Source organism: Symphalangus syndactylus, chromosome 17 (genome assembly GCF_028878055.3).
Source record: "Symphalangus syndactylus isolate Jambi chromosome 17, NHGRI_mSymSyn1-v2.1_pri, whole genome shotgun sequence".
Lineage (NCBI taxonomy): Eukaryota > Metazoa > Chordata > Mammalia > Primates > Hylobatidae > Symphalangus > Symphalangus syndactylus.
Window position 1 is genome coordinate 80,530,067 of NC_072439.2, and position 19,104 is coordinate 80,549,170.

Genomic DNA, 19,104 nt, shown 5'->3' on the forward strand with positions numbered 1-19,104 from the left:
GATGTGGTCTGTCTTTAACTCTTGAACAGCTCAGTATTCACTGGGCCAGAGAGGCACAAACATAAATATTCAGCACATGCAAGTTCCGGAAGAGCTCTCAGCCAAGTAATTTCAGATATATTTAATTCTTCATTTCTAATTCATGCTTTCTCTACTTCTCTTCCCTGCATCCACCAGGTGCCCCATCACGTATCTGATAGTTTCAGGATTCTGCAGAATTCTCTTCTTTCCATGTTTTAGTGGCCACGCTGTCTTTTATTTCTCTGACTACCTAGAGAGTCTCATTAAAACCCATGGTGTTGCTAGTTCTAGACACAAATGATGCCCAGATCTAAATCTATTTGTTTGTTTGTTTGTTTGTTTGTTCTTAAGTTCTGGGGTACATGTGCAGGATGTGCAGGTTTGTTACATAGGTAAACATGTGCCATGATGGTTTGCTGCACCTATCAACCCAACGCCTAGGTATTAAGCCCAGCATGCATTAGCTGTTCTCCCTAATGTTCTTCCACTCCCACTCTCCCCCAACATGCCCCAGTAAGTGTTGTTCCCCTCCCTGTGTCCACGTGTTCTCATTGCTCAGCTCCCACTTATAAGTGAGAACATGCAGTGTTTGGTTTTCTGTTTCTGCATTAGTTTGCTGAGGATAACGGCTTCCAGCTTCATCTAAGTAAATCTAAATCTTAATCTCCTCCACCACTTCTCTTTTCTTAAACCCCTCTTTATCTAATACCTGAAACACTGGGAGAGTTTAAGAATCAGTCCCTTTGTCTCCATATGTAAGCATTTCTAAACAACCAACCACACTAACACGAGTGATCTTTCTAAAGCACGTATCTAATCATTGTACTTGCTTAATTCTTTTAATGCCTCCTCTAACTTCAAAAGACATATAAGATCCTTTTTCTCTGGTCCCTGCCTATCTAACCAACTCACTGTCTGCTATTCCCTGCCCGCAATATCCTGGAATCCAACCACACTCCACTACCTCTATTCTCTCATATTCTGCTTGGATACTCTTCCCTTCTCAATCATTTGCTCATCCAAGACTTAATTTGGTCTGTCAAAGGACTCTTAATCATCACCATTTAAATCAAGTTATGGTCCCTAACTGGCAGGTTTCCTAAACTACCTTTGAGCTTGTAAATCATAGCCCTGGGCCAATTTAATCCATAACATGTCTGTAGTTATGGTTTTTAATTCCTGACATTTATTTGGCCCTTTTCTGTTTTTTTCTTCTACCATCGATCCACTGAATGTTCATTTTAAGGAATGCCTGAAAAAGTAATGGCCAATGTGCCTGAAGCCAATTTGCCAAAGAATCCATTTGCCATCAGTCATTTTGATGAATTTATCGAATTTAGCTATATACCACAACGTCTGTATGATCACTGTAACCCTACACAGTTCTACAATAAACCACACTAAATGGAATGAAAACATTTACGGGGGGGCCAGATTTAGGGTCTTCAGACTCGCTCCACTCTGTCTCTCATTCTCTGCAGCCATTGTCTCTCAATCTCTCCGCCCCTCTGTCTTTCCGTCTCTTGTCCCAGACACCCTCTGCCTCCACTCTCCCTTCCTGTCTGTCCCCTGTTCCCCCCACCCCCATCCCAGCCATGCCCTCCTGCTTCCTCTGCCCACTAGTCTTCCCTCCTCTACCCTTGTGTGTCCCCCTCTCTAGGTCAGTGGGCCAGACTTCGTGTTTCACTGATTCTTCTTTTCAACTTAGCAGAGGGTCCTACTATTCTTACCATAACCTTTTTGGTATCAATGAGTACAAGAAACAAATTTTGGTTAAGTGATAAAGTTGATAAATCCATCAAAGTGGTCATAATGTGAAATTTGCCACAAGAATTTCAATAATTCTAAAATATTAGCAAAACAGCCAGTGACTCTAAAAACAATTTGAAAACTAGTAAAAATTGAAAGGCTCCCACATGAAATGCTAAATTTTTGTCATATTTGTTAGAAGGATATATTCACAAACATATTCAAGAAAGGCATATTTATAAATATATTCATAAGAATATATTTACAAAGAGACTAAGCCTCCTTAGAAAACTCAGCTTTTAAAAATATCAAACTGATCCTAAAATACCACTAAGATGAATATATCCATAAGAAAAATACACTTTATGATTGAACAGATTTTTAAAATATAGTCTTAAAATATTCATACAAAAATTTATTTATATTCATTTACTATATTTACAACAATACTCCTTAAAATAAGTCTTTGTTAAATCTGTAAGTGTGGTAGAGTTGGCAAAATATTTATGTAGTAAGCTGATCCTTCAGTAAACTGGCTTTTGGGGAATTAGCCATTGAGAAACTGATCCTTCAGCAAGTTGGCCCTTGGCATATCAGTTTGCTTCTCCTGTACACACCTATCTAATCAGTCTCATTGCCATACACTGCAATGACTGACATCTCACTCAGCTCCCTTGGGACTCTAAGTCTTATTTATTTGGTATCGCCAGAACTTAGCACATTGTGTTTCATCTGATGAAGACTTAGAAATGTTGACTAATGAATAAACAAATTAATTCATAAATGGCCTCTATGCTGCCTTAACCTGAATACTTTTCTCCTTCTCCTTATAGGATAGATACCAAGGGAATCTGAATTTAAATGGGTGTGACAGCCAAGGAGGAAAAACTTTCTTTCACATTTTACTCTTTATACGCATATTTGTATATGCATAGCCTCATAAATAATTTGTTTATGAATTATGGGCTGAGCCCCAATATCAAACTCCAAGAAACTATATAAAAGGAGCTCAAAATAAAATTTTACTAGGTTGACTAATGCTTGGCATAAAATTGATTGAAGCCTTACTAAACAATTGAAAATATTTTGTTTACAAGATATTTATCACAAACACTTTTGTTATACTTGGATTTGCCCTGTAGATTTATTAATAACTTCTCTTCTCCAAAGGCTTTGAGCAGAATGTTCTCTATATGTAGTAAAGACTGCAAATATCTACTATTTGTTATTGTCGACATGTGGTTCACCATGAAGCCAAGACTATCTCAACAGACCTTAAAAATGGTGCCTTGCCAGGACACACCAAGGCTAGACCAGCTTCAAACTTATAAAGTCAAATTCCTGCTCTACACCCACTGTTGGGCAGCACACTTAGTCAAAACTGAATTCGTAGTCATACCCCAGACTCATTCTTCCTCCTGAGCTCTCTACATCAGTGAATTGTCCCTCATTCCATTATTCTTAGCACTACCACTGCCACCCTCAATTCCTCCCAGTAGATTCATAAAGAATAGACAGAAAGAACCAAAGGGTGATAAGCTATCAGCCTTGTTAATACTTAATGGTAACTCACACATTACAAGGCTTCCTAGTATGGAAGAGGATGCACAGGGCTGTGGCCCAAAATATGGCATCATGCTCCTTCCAACTAGCACTGAAGACAACATGGTGTAGAAGGGGCCAACTAACGCACTCTGTCTCAGGCTGGGAACACCCTCTTTCCCAACTGAGACTTACTACCTTTACTACCTGGACCTGCAAAAAACCAAAGCACACTAGGCATGAACAAAAGCAAGTCCAAATGATAATTTTTTTTTACAAAAATTATGCCACACGTAAGCAATGACCCAAAAAATAGAGGTGGCCCTCTGACTCTGGCCTATCTCACCATTGAGATTAGTCACTCCTCTGCCTGTGCTTAGGACACTAAACTTGTGGAAAGAGAATCTATAAATATACAATCACTTTCTTCCTCTTTAGCAAGGTCAGCAGAAGTCACCTCTTTGGATCCTGGAAGAGTAGGGAAATACGGAAACAAGAATCTCACCTTACCACTCTCCACGATTTCTCCAGTCATCCACACCAAGTACTAGAGCATAAATCTAAACTATATCCTTTTCTTACTTCCTCATCATCCCCTGTATTCTATCAGCCACCAAATCCTGAGGTTCTGTCTCGTAGATATTTCTCCATGTATCATTTCTTCCTTATACATCCTACCTTGATCCTAGATCTAGCCCTCACTGTCCTTTGCCAACACTACAGTAACAATCCCCCCATTCCTCTCTCTGATTTAAGCCTTATCCTGTTTCTTAAACTCTGCACAGAAGCCAGAGTGATCATTTTGAAACTCAATCATGTCACCCTCTGACAGATTCCCATTCACTACAGAATAAAGGCCAAGCTCTTTAGAATGACTTACAAAACCCTTCATGGCCTACCTACCTTTGCAAACTCATCTGTCTCTTTTTCCCTGTCCCATAGGCATCTCAGTAATATTAAAACAGTTGTAGTTTCTGATATTCAGCATGCAATTGCAAGTCTCCATCCCTTTGCTCATGTGAGTCTTTCTGTCTAAAATACCCTTGACTCTTTGTCTCGTTTGGTTAACTCTGATTCAATCTTGAAGATTTTGTTTAAGGTGTTTCTCCTTCAGGAACCCTTCCCTAAATTCAACCCTGGCTCTCTGTCCTGCTCCCTTAGGCTGGGGTATCCTCCCCTCTTCTCTATTCCCATAATACTCTGTGAATTGCTCTATCATTAAATTTTTCACCCTATACTGATATTTATATACATGTCTGTTTTCCTTTTTGGCAGGGGCCATATCCCCAATAACTAGAGGTTACCAGCATTCAGGAGAAGTTTGTGAACCTAAACTGAACTCTTTGCTCCTCCAAATCATTTATTCATTTCTTTATTTTCCATTAATTCTATAATCATTTACTAATGAATTCCATGGGTATGGCCCACGCCACTCACCCACTTTCACTTTGCTGGGTAGTATCCTGATTTCTCAGATATTTTTGGGCTGTATGAAAATCATTCACTTTTCCCCTCTCTATACATTCCAGAGCATATCAAAAACATCTGTTAACCACTTTCAAATTGTGATTTGTTTTTGAATTACACGTTTGAATCATTTTTATATGCTTCTTGTTCTGATGACACAACTGACTGATTACACTTCTTCTCTTTTATGGGTATAGGCTGACATAAGTGATGCTATGTGACAGTCTAATACCCTGGAATTGTGAGATTATGCTCCCTCCTTGCTGTCTTCCATCTGCAGGAAATGCAGATCTCTATGGCAGCCATCAGAGTTAAATACATGTTGATAAATAATATAAGTGAACTAACAGCAGATTATTATTTTATAGCAGGTCTTCGAAGCTACTTGGACTCAGCCTGTCTCTTCCTGATTCAGAAAAGCTTTCAGCCCACACTGGCTTTAGCTGCTAACGGACACTGATTTTTTAAAATTTGAGTTCATAAAGGGTGAAGTTTTAAAAGCTTTGATGTAAATCCTAGAATTTCCAAACAAAATCTCAAAAAAGAATGAAGAAACACAGAGGGTGGGTGGTTGCCAGTCTGTGGAAGTCAAAAGCTGGGCAGGCCAGCTAATCCAGGGGCATTGGGATTGGGAGCTGGGGAACAATGAAAGACATGGGCTCTCCAGGCCTCTGGTAATGACCATGAGCAGCCAAGAGCAAGTGAGAGCGGGAAGAAGCCAGGAAAGACAGGGCTGTGAAAAGATGATAAACAAAGGCCTGTACTTAGCTCTGACTCTCCTACTACAATGGGCTTACTTCTCAAGTAAAGAGTAAGATTTATATAAACCACCTCATAAAGAGAACTTTAAAATAATAATAAGAAGAAGCTAATCGGTTAATTTTGCACAACCAATACTTAGATTAATAAATACTCGGCCCTACAACCTCATGGAAATATATTAAGTACATACACACTCCATCACCTCTATAAGGAATCAAAATATTTAGCAACCAGCCCAGAATGGATCAGCCAATCAGAACAGACACTGGCCATAAACACCAGTCAGGCCACCCTGGAGCACAAAGCTAAAGATAAGCCCTGAATAAACACACAACTGCACAAACAACAGGCATATCTTCCCTCCCCCGCAAAGTTCCACTTTAGAGTCAACTCTGGTTCCTCTCCCAAGCAACAAGAGTGATTAAAGTGATTAGTGATAAAAATTTGAATGAAAAATCTGAAGTTATTCTTGTGCATATTGGCTTTTTGCCTGAAGCTAAAAAAAAAAATGACTTAAGAGTTTCTTTTTCCATTTTCAGCATTTTATTTGTCCTCCTTGCTGTTTCTAGGCTATAAAGGCCAGCGATTTTCCCATTTCCACTGCCCTGCAATCCAAAGCTCCCTCCTCAAAATAGACACTGAAAAATCATGAGCTGTTTCTTGGTCGCAGGCCTTGCAGGAATTCCTGAGCATTGCCTTCCTACTCAAGCTTCTCATCATCTCCCCAGGCATCCCAGCACTTCCGCATTTCTTTTTTACCTTCTCCTCCAGACCTGGTTTCAAATCCAATCCTCCATCCCTAAGCTTTATACACTACTCATTTTCTTGCCATTTTGTCCATTAGAAATTCTTTGGAGAATAGTAGCAATTTTAGGGTGTTCTGATGTCTGTGTCATTGAGCTATAGCGCCCCACCCCATTTTTGAATGGGAACATTTATTACTAATCTCATGTCAGTCATTCTCTTAAATGATTTGCTTGTATCATGTCACTTAGCCATTAAAATGCATTTAAACATAATTTTCACTTTGCAGGCGACTGGGGATCAGAAAGGCTAAGGCACTTGTTATTGATCACACAGCTAATAAGCAGTGAAATCAGTCTGAACTCAGGAGACAGTTGATTTCAATTTCTTGTTCTTTCTTACCCTACATTGCTGCTCTAAAGTAAAAAACAAAAATACTAATAAAACTGTCCAAAGTTATAGGGTCCGGACTCGATTTGAATGACACTTTTCTAACTCGATCGAAAGTTTTCACATATAAGAATAGCTGGGTCACCACTCTACATCTTCACACTGCTTATCAATCTCAAGCCAACAAAGCCCTAAGCAGCCCTCAGCTTGAGAAAAATGTTAACCAAAATAACTTCTGCCTATCACTACTGAAGAGAAATGAAAGATTAATTTGATATATTCCTAGTATATCTTGCCATTTATTTGAATCAATGCTCCATTAGGTATTCCAAAATTATTTAAAAATCAATAATGATCAGCTTTGGGTTAAATGGTAAAGTCAACAAACCCAAAGCATTATATTAAGGGTTGAGGGGATTGGTTTCTTTCTTTAGAATTAGATAGAAGGAAAATTAATTTGCAGTTAGACATTGGCCCCAGAGTAAAGAAGGAGGGCTTATTTCTGCTCAGGACTGGTACATATACAGGCGTGCATGTGCTTGTGAGTGTGTGTGCATGCATGTGTGCATGTGTGTGCTTCTGTGGGAGGTAGTGGACACACACTGAGGTCCAGCTGCACTGCAGCAGGTTTGGAGGGCCCTAGGGAGGCATGGGCAGAAACTGACCTGCTCTCTAGGGGCATGCTGATTAACTAAACTTAATGTAAGACCATATTGTTTTTAACCTCAGAAATATTTACCAGAAAATCAGGGACCATGACCTCCTGGACAAAAGGAAAACAGTCACAGCACTGAAGGCAGGAGAGGACCGAGCTATTCTCCTGGGACTGGCTATGATGGTGTGCTCCATCATGATGTACTTTCTGCTGGGAATCACACTCCTGCGCTCATACATGCAGAGGTAATACCACTGGGTGGGTGGGACCCAGCTGTTTGTCTCCTCCTCCATCCTCCCCCATCACTTAGGCAACCCTAAGGTCATCTTCCTCGCCTTCTTTCCTGATAAGAACTTTGAGAAGTTCCTGGTAAATAATACTTTTCAATAATGTTATCTAATAATAATGATACATATAGCTCTACGTATAATCTGGATATCAGGTGTCAAAGACTTCAACTTGTTTAATTATCACAATTACTCTATAAGGTAAGTATAAATATGCTCATTATAAAAACGGCAAAACTGAGGCTAAAGAGAGATATGATTTCCCCAGTGTCATACAGCTCTTGCTTGTGGCAGAGCTAAGATTCAAGCCCCCATCTCGCTTATTCCAAAGTCCCTATTCCTGCCACTTCACACTTCTGTCCGTTCCCTACCCTCCTCCCTTTTCCACCCCAACCAACCCCTCCATCACCTTCCACGTGAGTGGTTCTCAACTGTATATGCCAACTTCCCCAGAAACTCTTAAAAATGCAAATACCCAGCCCCCATCATCGTCACCCCAGAAGGTCAGATTTAATTGGTCTGGAGTGGGACCCAGTCACCAGTATCTGTTAAAGCTCCCCAGGTTGTTCTAATGAGCCTTCTAGGCTGAGAAACACTGCTATGCATCAACTTTTAAAAATAACAGATTCTGAATCTTTTCATTTCAATATTTGCCATAGGTTTATTGAATGGATAGGGAGGCAAATAAATTGTGGGATAGCAAGTGTACTCCTGTCCTCAGTAAGCCACGTAGTAAATCCCACCAGCATCTCTAGCTAACTGTTGTCCATAAATTGGACACTCTAAACACAGGCGAGCCCAGCCTTGATGTATCAAATGGGGGAAAGTCTCACAGCAGTTCAGCTTAAAGAAACAAGACCTTTTCAAATGAAAAATTGAGGTTTCAATCCAAAAGAAAATGAAACCATTTTGTGGCATTTGTTTCTCCATCTAAATTAATACTTTCATTTTAGAAGCAAAATCTAGCTGAAATACAGTAATTTGCTGAAATTAAGGCATCATCTTTCACATTTGTGGCTGCTTTGCTCTGTTTCTCTGATGGCTTCAGCTGTGCTCATTTTCTATGAAAGTGCTGATGCCTCAGGCCCCAAGTGGTCATTGTTTCCAAAATGCTTTCAGATTTTCACATCTGGTTAGAACCTTCAGAGACTTTTTTCTCAGCATATAAGCAAAATTTGACCACCCATATTCCAGGAAAATATAATTTGCCACACCAAGGGAGGGGATCAGGTCTAGTATCCTGCTTCTGGAATAAAACTTCACACATGCAAAGGGGCAGGAAGCTGTGGATGCCCGTCCAACAAAAGGAAAGGGTATTAATCTGCAAAGAAAACATGTTTTCCCATTGCTATGGTGATCAGCTTATACCCAAAACCAAACCATCAATTGCTAGTGTGTTAATTCCTAATTACAAATGTTAATCTTGATCATAAAATTAAAGGTATTTTTAAATGACCAGTTGACCAATGGGCAGCTGGAATCCTTCCAGATGAGAGGTAACAGGGCACCCTTATTCATCCATTAGTCTGCATAAAAGGGTTTCTTTTCCATTGTGTTTGTGGGGAGACAGCAAAACACAATAGAATGAGCCTGGGCCTTAGAGAATTACAAGATTGGATCACAATTTCCATCACTTACTGCCTATATGTCCTTGCGTATGTCATGGGATTTCTCAGTTTACTCACTTTCAAAAAGAAATTACTACCCAACTTGCACAGCTGTTGAGAGAACAAAAGAAGGTAATATATGTAAATTACCAATTAGGGTGAAAGGAATGTGCAGTAAGTGATTGCTCATGATATAATGAAAGGGTTGAGTCATCTTTTTTCCCTTATTAGAAAGACCTTAAGGCATTCTGTCACTGTCCTTCCATCTGTCAAGCTAGACCACACGACCCTCCACTCCTTTGCCATCTCCCCACTCCTTCTCCCTCACACTTTCTGTGCCTACAAACTGGGCTGGGGAGGGAGTTGGGATGCAGAAAGTACAAAGTAAAACATACAGAGGTAGGGGCTGGAGCATGTCAAGAAGCTGCCTACAATGTAGAAATACAGGGTAAGGACAGGTGATGATTTTAAAGCATGCCTCATGTTACCAGTGAGTGAAATAAGGGAAAAAAGAACTTAAGTCAAGCACTGAAGAATACCATATCCAATGGAAGTCATTGAAAACGTTCTCACGTGTCCAAGTTTGTCTATGTTATATGGTAGTTTGCTTAAAGCTGTTCTATTCGAAGGCCTAAACTTTACACAGATAGATCATATTAGAGATTTTTAGAAAAGATTTTTCAGCTTCAGGAGATGAGAAATAATTCCCTCAAACTATACCTTTCTCACTATTAGCTCTTGGGCCTGTGTTTACTCTCACCCCTTTCTCTGTAGCGTGTGGACCGAAGAGTCTCAATGCACCTTGCTGAATGCATCCATCACGGAAACATTTAATTGCTCCTTCAGCTGTGGTCCAGACTGCTGGAAACTTTCTCAGTACCCCTGCCTCCAGGTGTACGTTAACCTGACTTCTTCCGGGGAAAAGCTCCTCCTCTACCACACAGAAGAGACAATAAAAATCAATCAGAAGGTAGGAACTTGGCACACTGCATTTCAGTTACCCCGCAGAGCTTCACACCAGGCTCTTTGCCTCTGAAGTTCCCCTTTGACAGCATTTCAAAGGAAAATACTTCCAGGAAGCAGAGCCTTCCTCTTCCATTCAGAGAACTTGCTATGTGACTCTTGCCTAGAAAATATTTATTTTCTGTGCAAGCTGTGGACAAATCATTCCTACATTTGTGGTAGTGCAGATTTAGCTTTCACTTCCATTTGAAAGGGTAAATATTAATACAGCTTTACACAAATAGACTGAGTCTTTCAAAGCAAGTATGCAGCTTAGAGACGTACAAGACAAAACCATGTGTTTGTCCTGTACCTGGGAACCATCAGGTAAAGGTGTGTTCTGTTTGTCCATGGTCAATGTCATTTAGTTCTGTGACCTCAGGGATATAACTTAACCTTTCTGATCCTCAGCTTCCTTTTCTCTAAAAAGTAACAAATGGCCACCTTGCAAGGTCCTTATAAAGATGAGACCTGAGCATGTACAATGTTGAGCAGAGCATGCTACTTTCAACCCATGGTCACTGTGTGTGTGTGTGTGTGTGTGTGTTCTTCACATATATTATATTCATAGAGGCTGAATTTTCCAGTCCACTAAGATATTCAAATCCACATGGTAGATATTCAATGAATGTGTATTTTATTAAAGCTTTACATAAAATTTACATTTATAAGGTCTAGGATGACCAGGAAGGTGTCAGCAGAACCAATTGGCCATTACAATTTTAAGTTAAATATATTGAGTTTTGGATTTGTGGTAACAATTCGATATGCAGAATAATCTCATATGCCAAGACAACTCGATGTCACTCTTGGCTCTTATTACCAGGATAAACCCTTCTGACCTCTAATCTTTCTTGTAAAAGCTTTTCTTTTCATTAAATTGTCAGCACTTAAATGATATAGTTATTGAAAAAAATGCAGTAGATTCAAGGTTCAATACTAGCACATAGAGAGTGAATAGGATTTGTTTCTGATACATTGACACAAAGTAAGGGAACCCACCTTGAACTTTTGTTACGATAACTTAAAAGAAGTCTTGCAAATATCTCTGAGGACTCAACATAATATATATTTCAGAGAATGTTGTTTGAAAATGCTGGCTCTGATTTTCTTTCATTTGTAGTAGCCACAAATAATACCAGTCCCAGCGCTGTACTGCAATATGTAAAGCCTAGCTCTCTCATAAAGTGTTTGTCTTTCAAGATCTTCCCTTAAGTCAGATTTCAAAATCAAAGCTGACCAGTAATGACAAATGCCTATAAAATTCTTAAACCTGAATAGGCATCAAAAAGTGAGAAATATTTTCATTTCCTCATGTTGACAATTTATCACTACAGCCCTGTGAATGCACTATTTAGGCTATAAACGGAGAAGGAGCTACCAATAAATGTCCCAGATATGTATTCAGAACTGGTACTTTATTTGCTCTCAGTATAATACTAGGTCATCATTTGGTTTATTGGCCCCACTATCTTGTTTTTTAAAGTAAATTGTAACATACAGAACTGTGCATGAAATGAAAAAGTACAGCTCAAGTATGACAAACAGATTCGTAACCACCGTGTAACCACCTTAAGGGTAAAGAAACACATTTTCTGTACCCCAAAAACACCCTACATGCCCCCTCTCAATAACTATAGGCTCTGCCTCCACCAAAGACAACTATCCTGACTGTTTATGGCAATTACTTTCTTTCTTTTCTTTGTACTTTTATCACCTAAGTATATATCCTTAAACATACATATTTTATTAGTAGTTTTGCCTCATTTTTAAACATTATATAACTGGAATCACATAGAATACTTTCCTTTCTGTCTGGTTTTCTTCACATAGCATTATGTTTGTTAGATTTATTCCATTTGGTTACAGTTCATTCATTTTCATTACTGTATCATATTCTGTTGTATGAGTATGTCTATTCATTCTACTGCTGATGGACATTTTGAATTGTCTATAGTTTGGGACTATTACAAGTAATTCTACCATGAATATTCTCATATTTATCTCTGGTACACAAGCACACACACTTCCATCAGGTATAAACCTGGGAATGGAATATTTAAATCATAGAGTATACATATCTTAAGTAGATAATGCCAAGTAGTTTTCCAAAATGTATATGCAAATATACATTCTCACCAACCCTATGGGTATGAGAGTTCTTACTGCTCCAAATCTTTGCCAACACTTGGTAACATCTGTAATTTTAATTTAGCTAATGTGATGATATTTCCTCATGATTCTGATGGCTAATGTTATCAAGTGCCTTTTCGTTTATTTATTGGCCATTTTGGATATCCTTTTTGGGCAATGTCCATGCAAGTTGCTTGTCCATTTTTCTATGGAATTGTTTCTTCTTTACATTCAATATAGGAATCATCTAAATATGAACCTCTGTTGTTTATATGTGTTGTAAATATCTCCTCCCATTATGTGGCCTTTTCACTCTCTGAATGTCTTTCAATGAAAGAAACTTCTAATATCAGTGTAACCAGATTTTGTCAATCTTTTTCTTTCTGTTCAGTGCTTTTGCTGTTCTGTTTAAGTCTTATGCCCACCCTAATATAATAAAGTCATTCTCCTAAATGACATTCTAGGTATATTATTGTTTTCCCTTTCATGTATACAGTAAAATCTGACCAGAATTAATTTTTACATAGGGATCAAGTTTCTTTTTCTTTGTTTGTTTGTTTCTTCATATGGACACCCACGTGCTCCAGTCCATTTTTGAAGAGATCACACTTTTCCTCATTGAATTATTTTTATAATCTCATTTCTTCCTCTATTTTATCAGAAGTTATCTATTCTGTTACTATTCTTTTTAAAGTCAAAAAATAACAGATGCTGGTGAGGTTGCAAAGAAAAAGGAATGCCTATCCACTTTTGGTGGGAATGTAAACTGGTTCAGCCATTGTGTTCAGAGAACACAAAGCAGAACTATCATTCGTCCCAGCAATCCCAGTATTGGGTATATACCCTGAACAATACAAACTGTTCTGCCACAAAGACACATGTACATGTATGTTCATGGCAGCACTTCTCACAATAGCAAAGATATGGAATCAACCTAAATGCCCATCAACAGTGGACAGGATAAAGAAAATGTGGTACATATACACCATGGAATAATACTACACAGTCATGAAAAAGAATGAGATCATGTCGTTTGCAGCAACATGGATGGAGCTGGAGGTCATCATGCTAAGTAAACTAACACAGGAACAGAAAACCAAATACCACATATTCTCACTTATAAGTGATAGCTAAACATTGAGTACACATGAGCACAATGAATGAAAAAGCACACACCAAAGCCTGCTTGAGGGTGGAGGGAGGAAGGAGGGTGAGAATTTAAAACTACATAGGGTACTATGCTTATTACCTGGGTGGTGAAATAAACTGTACACCACACCCTTGTGACATGCAATTTACCTATATAACAAACCTGCACCTAAACCTAAAATAAAACTTTACAACTTGCAATCTCGACTAGTCAAAGACATTGAAACATTTTAACTCCACTTTTTTATTCTTTTCCCAACTTATATATTATCATTTTTATGTTATGTATACTTGAAGCTCATGTAGACATTACTATTGTTGTTGTATATAGTCAATGTTAATTTACATGTATTCATATTTTTCCATTTTTATTATTTGTATTCCTTTATCTCTGTTCTTCTATCTAGGATCATCTTTACTAGTATTTATTTTAGTGCAATGACATCCCTAAAAAATGTTCTCATTTTTCATTTGTCTGAAAGCATTTTTCATTTTTCTGAAAGCATTTTTCATTTTATTTTTCTTCTGGAAGGACACATTCACTGAGTACAAATTTCTAAGTTGGCTATTTTTTTTCCATTGTCTTCTGGTTAGCATTGTTACTATTCAGAAATCAGCCCTCAGTCTAATTGCTGCTTCTTTGAAGGTAATCTTGGCCTATTTTAAAGATTATTTTATTGGTTTTTCTACAGTTTAACTATTATGTGCCAATACATGCAATTATTTTTATTTAGCCTACTTAGCATTAGCATTTCCAGGGCTTCTTTCCCTGCTCCTTAATATTCTTTGTCAATTTTAGAAAATTCTGTCATCATCTCATCAACATTGTCTGTAGTCATTCTCTGCCTCTTCACCTCTGGGACTCCAATTGGCCACATACGAGGTTTTCTCATTCTATCCACTACGTGTCTTATGCTCCCTTTTGTTTTTCTCCCTCCTTTTGTCTCTCTTTGCTTCTTTCTGGATACATAACTATCTTCTAATTCAGCAATTCTTTCCTCTGCTCTGCAAATCAACTGTTAAACCCATCCATTGTGTGCTTAATTTCTCTTACTGTATTTTCAATTCTAGAATATCCAATTGAGTCTTGTTTTATCATTTCTAGTTCTCTGTAATATTTTAATTATTGTCTTTTAAATCCTTCAACATAAAAAGTAAAATTATAGTCATTATAAAGTCTATTTTGATATCTTCACGATTTGAAGCCCATATATACGTGTTCTGTTTTTGTTTTCTCTTGTTTGCTTTCATGTTGTCTTGTAATATCTGGCTATGTTTTACTAGGTTTCTGATATTATATTAGCAAAATTTTTATAAAAAATAACTGTAATCTAGGATAATATTATAATGTCATCTTTTCCAAAAATTATTTCCATTTACTTCTGCCAGGCACAAGCCATTCAGGATCACCTCATTCTGACTTCATAAATTGTGATACTCAAATCTGCACTGAAGTCCCTGTGAGGACCTATCTATTTCAGGCTGACTATTCTCCTAGGATGCAGCCCTTCAGAATCCCAACCCAAAGGGAATAGGGGAATTATCAAGACCCCAGCTTGATAGGCCCACAATAACAATTCCTGCTCAGAGCTCCGCAAGGCTGTCAAAAATGCCAGTTAGCCTCCTAGGCTCTCACCCCCCTTCCACAATCAGCAAATGCTCCCAGGGAAAAAAGGCACCAAACATTCGGCTCACTTTCCTGGCCCAGTGATTCTTTACTTTCTGGAAAGCTAGCCTCTGCTTTTAATCTGAAATATACACACTGAAAATACACAATTATCTCCATGTCAAAAGGTCATTAAACCGTCTTCATGCAAAATGAGGAATATTCAAGATAATTCTGGCAAAAACATAAAAAATTTTCAGTGTCAACTCCCTTTCCTGTTATCCTTCCCAAGCTCACCAAAAATAATGGTCTCCCTCACAGTTACCAAGAAATGGGCATGGTTGTATTGAGATACATCAGGCACTACTGATAACAACTGTCCTAAGTCAATAGGAGGTAAAAGGATATTAGTCAATCTGTCTGCATCTTGGTAGAAAGCATTTTGCTTTTACATTTTTACCCCCTCTCACATAGATTTTCTTTAGCCTTTAAACCCAGTGCCCAACCTCTTGTCAACATTATGACCGAAGCTGCTTAAACTGATAAATTGTCATGCTCTCCTGGAGCCACTGGCTGACTAATGGGCTCTGGGAGCTACAAGAGGGCTCAAGGGTCCCTGCCTCCCTTGGCTGCAAGGCTGTCACTAGCATCATAAAAAACAGCAGCTGAATATTAATTCACTATGGTTGTTGCTAGTGAATACCTCAACGCCGATATCCTTCAGGAGTTTAAAACCTCTTTTACTCACCAGGAATTCCCAAAACATGCCCCTATGGCTTGAGGTTAGATTAAAAATGTAGTTCGGTGCAAAAAAAAAAAAAAGGAAACTATACCCATTTTTTGGTATATGGCATAATACTATATATCTGGTCTGATGATGTAGAAAAATCCAAATTCAGTTTCTCCTACTATACTCTCACAACACACTGCTAACTCCAGGTGTGTGGGGGGCTTTTCCCCACACATAATGAAGGTGAGTTCAGAATAATAAAATAATTTTCCCAGAGTTACACATTCACTAACTAATTATATCTGAATTAAAATCTAAGTCTTTTTACTTCATCATGCTTGCTCTTAAAAGAGTAAAACATTAGAGCATCCCTTTGAGAGAATAAAGACAAGAGTTCTGAAAAATCCAAATTCTATGAATTATTTATCCTTCTGATAGATATTTTGGTGAACAGGTGAGAATCTACACCATTCCATCCTATTCCAAGAGGCACTTAGGATCAAGTAAGAAACAACGAGCAAGGAATAGAATTATCTGTGATCCATAGGTAAGATTAGGACTGTATATTCAGCACCAGTTTATGTAGAGTGGATATTAAACAGATAGAAGCTTACCGTGCAAGGCGTTAAAAAAAAAGTGGGGGGGGTGGAGGAGGGGAATATGCCCTGAAGCTTGGCATTTGACATCCCATAATTAGCATTTTAAATTTGAGATATTTCTTAGACATTTGCTGAAAGTGCCTGTAGACCACAGATTCAGAAACACTTTGTGACTGACAAAGTTTAGTCACTCCTTACCAAAGTTGAAATCTGGGACAGCTGAAGAGGGCACCTTTGTGTATAAGTAAAAGAAAGAATGTGCCAGAAAGAAGCTGATACTGAGCATCAAGAAGAAAAGCAGGGGGAAGGAACCTAGTGCTTTTCAATTGCCAAGATAGAGGGGGGTGGTGAAGATTCAAGGTCAGATTAGATATCGGCCTCACTTTAGGACTAATTGGATACATCAGAATCCTAGGGACTCCATGGTTTAAGCTCTCTGGATATTGTCTAATCCCAAAGCTCCAAGAAGATTCTATCTCCTTAGTCAATTTCCTAGGTCTTTCAAGTTTCTTCTCTACTCCAAATCAAGCAGAAGTGCCACAGTAGATATGAGACCTGTGGGCAAATACAGGAAAGGAAAATCTCTCTGTAGCGGGACCTTTGTCTCAATACTGAAAGAAAGAGTCATGCATAGCAGTGTGAATTCTGTTTTCCTTTTCACTACTAAATACTTGGAACGGTCCACTTGCCAAAATCAAGCAGATACTAGAAGTTCAAACTAAACAAGTCTAAGGTAAATGTTGTAGGATCCACTTTTTTAAAAAGTGATGGTAAAGAGCATGAAGTCTCAAAAGGAGTGGAAGAAATGAAGTCTCAATTTACTTTCTCAACTCATCTGTTTATCACTAATGTTCAAAAAATTCAAAAGTTCAAAATATATTTGTGAATCCAAGGCTACCAGCTGGGGAACTATACATTTTTTGAACATTCGAGTTATGTCCCATTCTCAAGCATAGAACGCAAAGTATGGTAAATTATATATGCTTAATAAATATGTGCACAATATTCATTGGGAACATTAGAAAAAATTCCATTGACTTTGGAACCAATAATATTTATGTTTCACATGAGCAATTTTTTTTCCATTTTTGGTTTTTGTTTGTTTGTTTGTTTACTTCATGGACATGGTAGACTAGGACCTGGTTACTAAGGAGTTTTTACAGTACATTTGTGGCCCACCTCTATGATGGTACAGTCTTTAATGAAAGGCAAGGCTTTTTAGCCATATTCTCATCTCATTTCATCACCCATCTGTGTTTTTTTTCTGTTTCTCTCTATACATTCTATATTGTTTATGTTTTTATCACCTATATATAACATGCTACATGGTATATTGGAGACAACAAATATTCAATGGATTTTATCAAATTTCTAACCTCATTTCAAGAATAAGACACTTCCCTCTTTATAAAAAGGCAAATGAAGAACACACCTTTCCCTTGAAGTGATCTGAGAAATGGATAGCTCCCTTCCTACCATCACAAGGAAAAGGAGGCTGACAGTGAGGTTATTCAGCCAAAAACACTCTCTTACTGCCTCCTCCCTTCCCCACATCTTTTATTTTTAAGATGAAGGCATGTCACTCTTCGCTTCACACAAGCCTAGTGAGGCATGTCTGAAAAAAAGCCCAACAGGTAGTTCTCAAAACTTCTGTCCATCATGAGAATAAAAATAACTGTTCTGAAAGATTCTGGAAGAGAGGCTAAGGAAAAAAAAATTTAGTCAGTTCTCCAAAAATTGGAGAGAAGATGCAATTGCTGGACCTTCATTGCCCATGTAAGGGAAAGGATGATCAGAAGACATTGACAGGACCCAGGGTTTTTCAGCTGGGAAAGGAAAGAGCAGGATCATGGGTCCATCCCTGTGGTTTTCAGTACTAAAGAGAAGTTTCTGTCTGTCAAGAATCTAAGGATTGGGAAAAGCAGTAAGATCTTATTAACAAAACTCAGTATTAAGAGAGATGTAAGTCTAAATCTTCCACTGAATGGCTGCTTCAGAGGTTTGATAGATTTATATAGTCACATGTTAAGGCACAAAAGAAAGAATGACCTATAGCCATGGTAAAATATTAACATATTTTTATCAATACTAAAATATATTGTATATATAAAATTATTACTTATATATTCTTTCTGTTAAATATCATACAGAGTCTAAAGGCTAAATCTTCCCTTTCCCACACCTCCCACCAAAAAAGAAAGATCTAAAAATGATGGATGTTTATTTTTTCTATCTAAATTACATTTTTCCAACTAAGTGTATATCTCACTTAGTAAAGTTTTGTTTATTGAAATGTATTCTATGTATTCAAAACCAAAGACATAAAAATACCCTCCAAACACATGATAAAATCATAAGATAACTAAATCTTCACTCTAAATTCACACCTGCCTAAGAAACATACTCATGGCTATCATTTGAGCCACAGCAACAAAATCCTAGGCTCCTAGCGTAGAATTCAGCATAATGCAAATCTCCTAAGACAAAAAGGCAAGGGACATGAGATGACAGCCATTAAACAGGACTGCTTCTGTGAAAACCATGCAGCTAGTAATTTTCTCTTCTTAGAGATTTCATAGTTTAGTATGTGATGCTTGATTGACACTTTTAGAAGATCATGTGGACAAATGTGAAATTCCAATAGAAAAACATGTTAATGAA

The 19,104-nt window shown here is 38.0% G+C and overlaps 1 protein-coding gene across 1 annotated transcript in view; it reads left to right on the top strand.

Moving 5' to 3' along the window:
• The window catches only part of KCNMB2 (potassium calcium-activated channel subfamily M regulatory beta subunit 2), a 298,783-nt gene that overhangs the window by 272,366 nt on the left and 7,313 nt on the right, over positions 1 to 19,104 (top strand). Inside the window, exons 3-4 of the mRNA XM_063621846.1 lie at positions 7,405 to 7,575; positions 9,999 to 10,194. Of these exons, the coding sequence (XP_063477916.1) occupies positions 7,405 to 7,575; positions 9,999 to 10,194 (367 nt within the window). The remainder of the gene's footprint in view (positions 1 to 7,404; positions 7,576 to 9,998; positions 10,195 to 19,104) is intronic.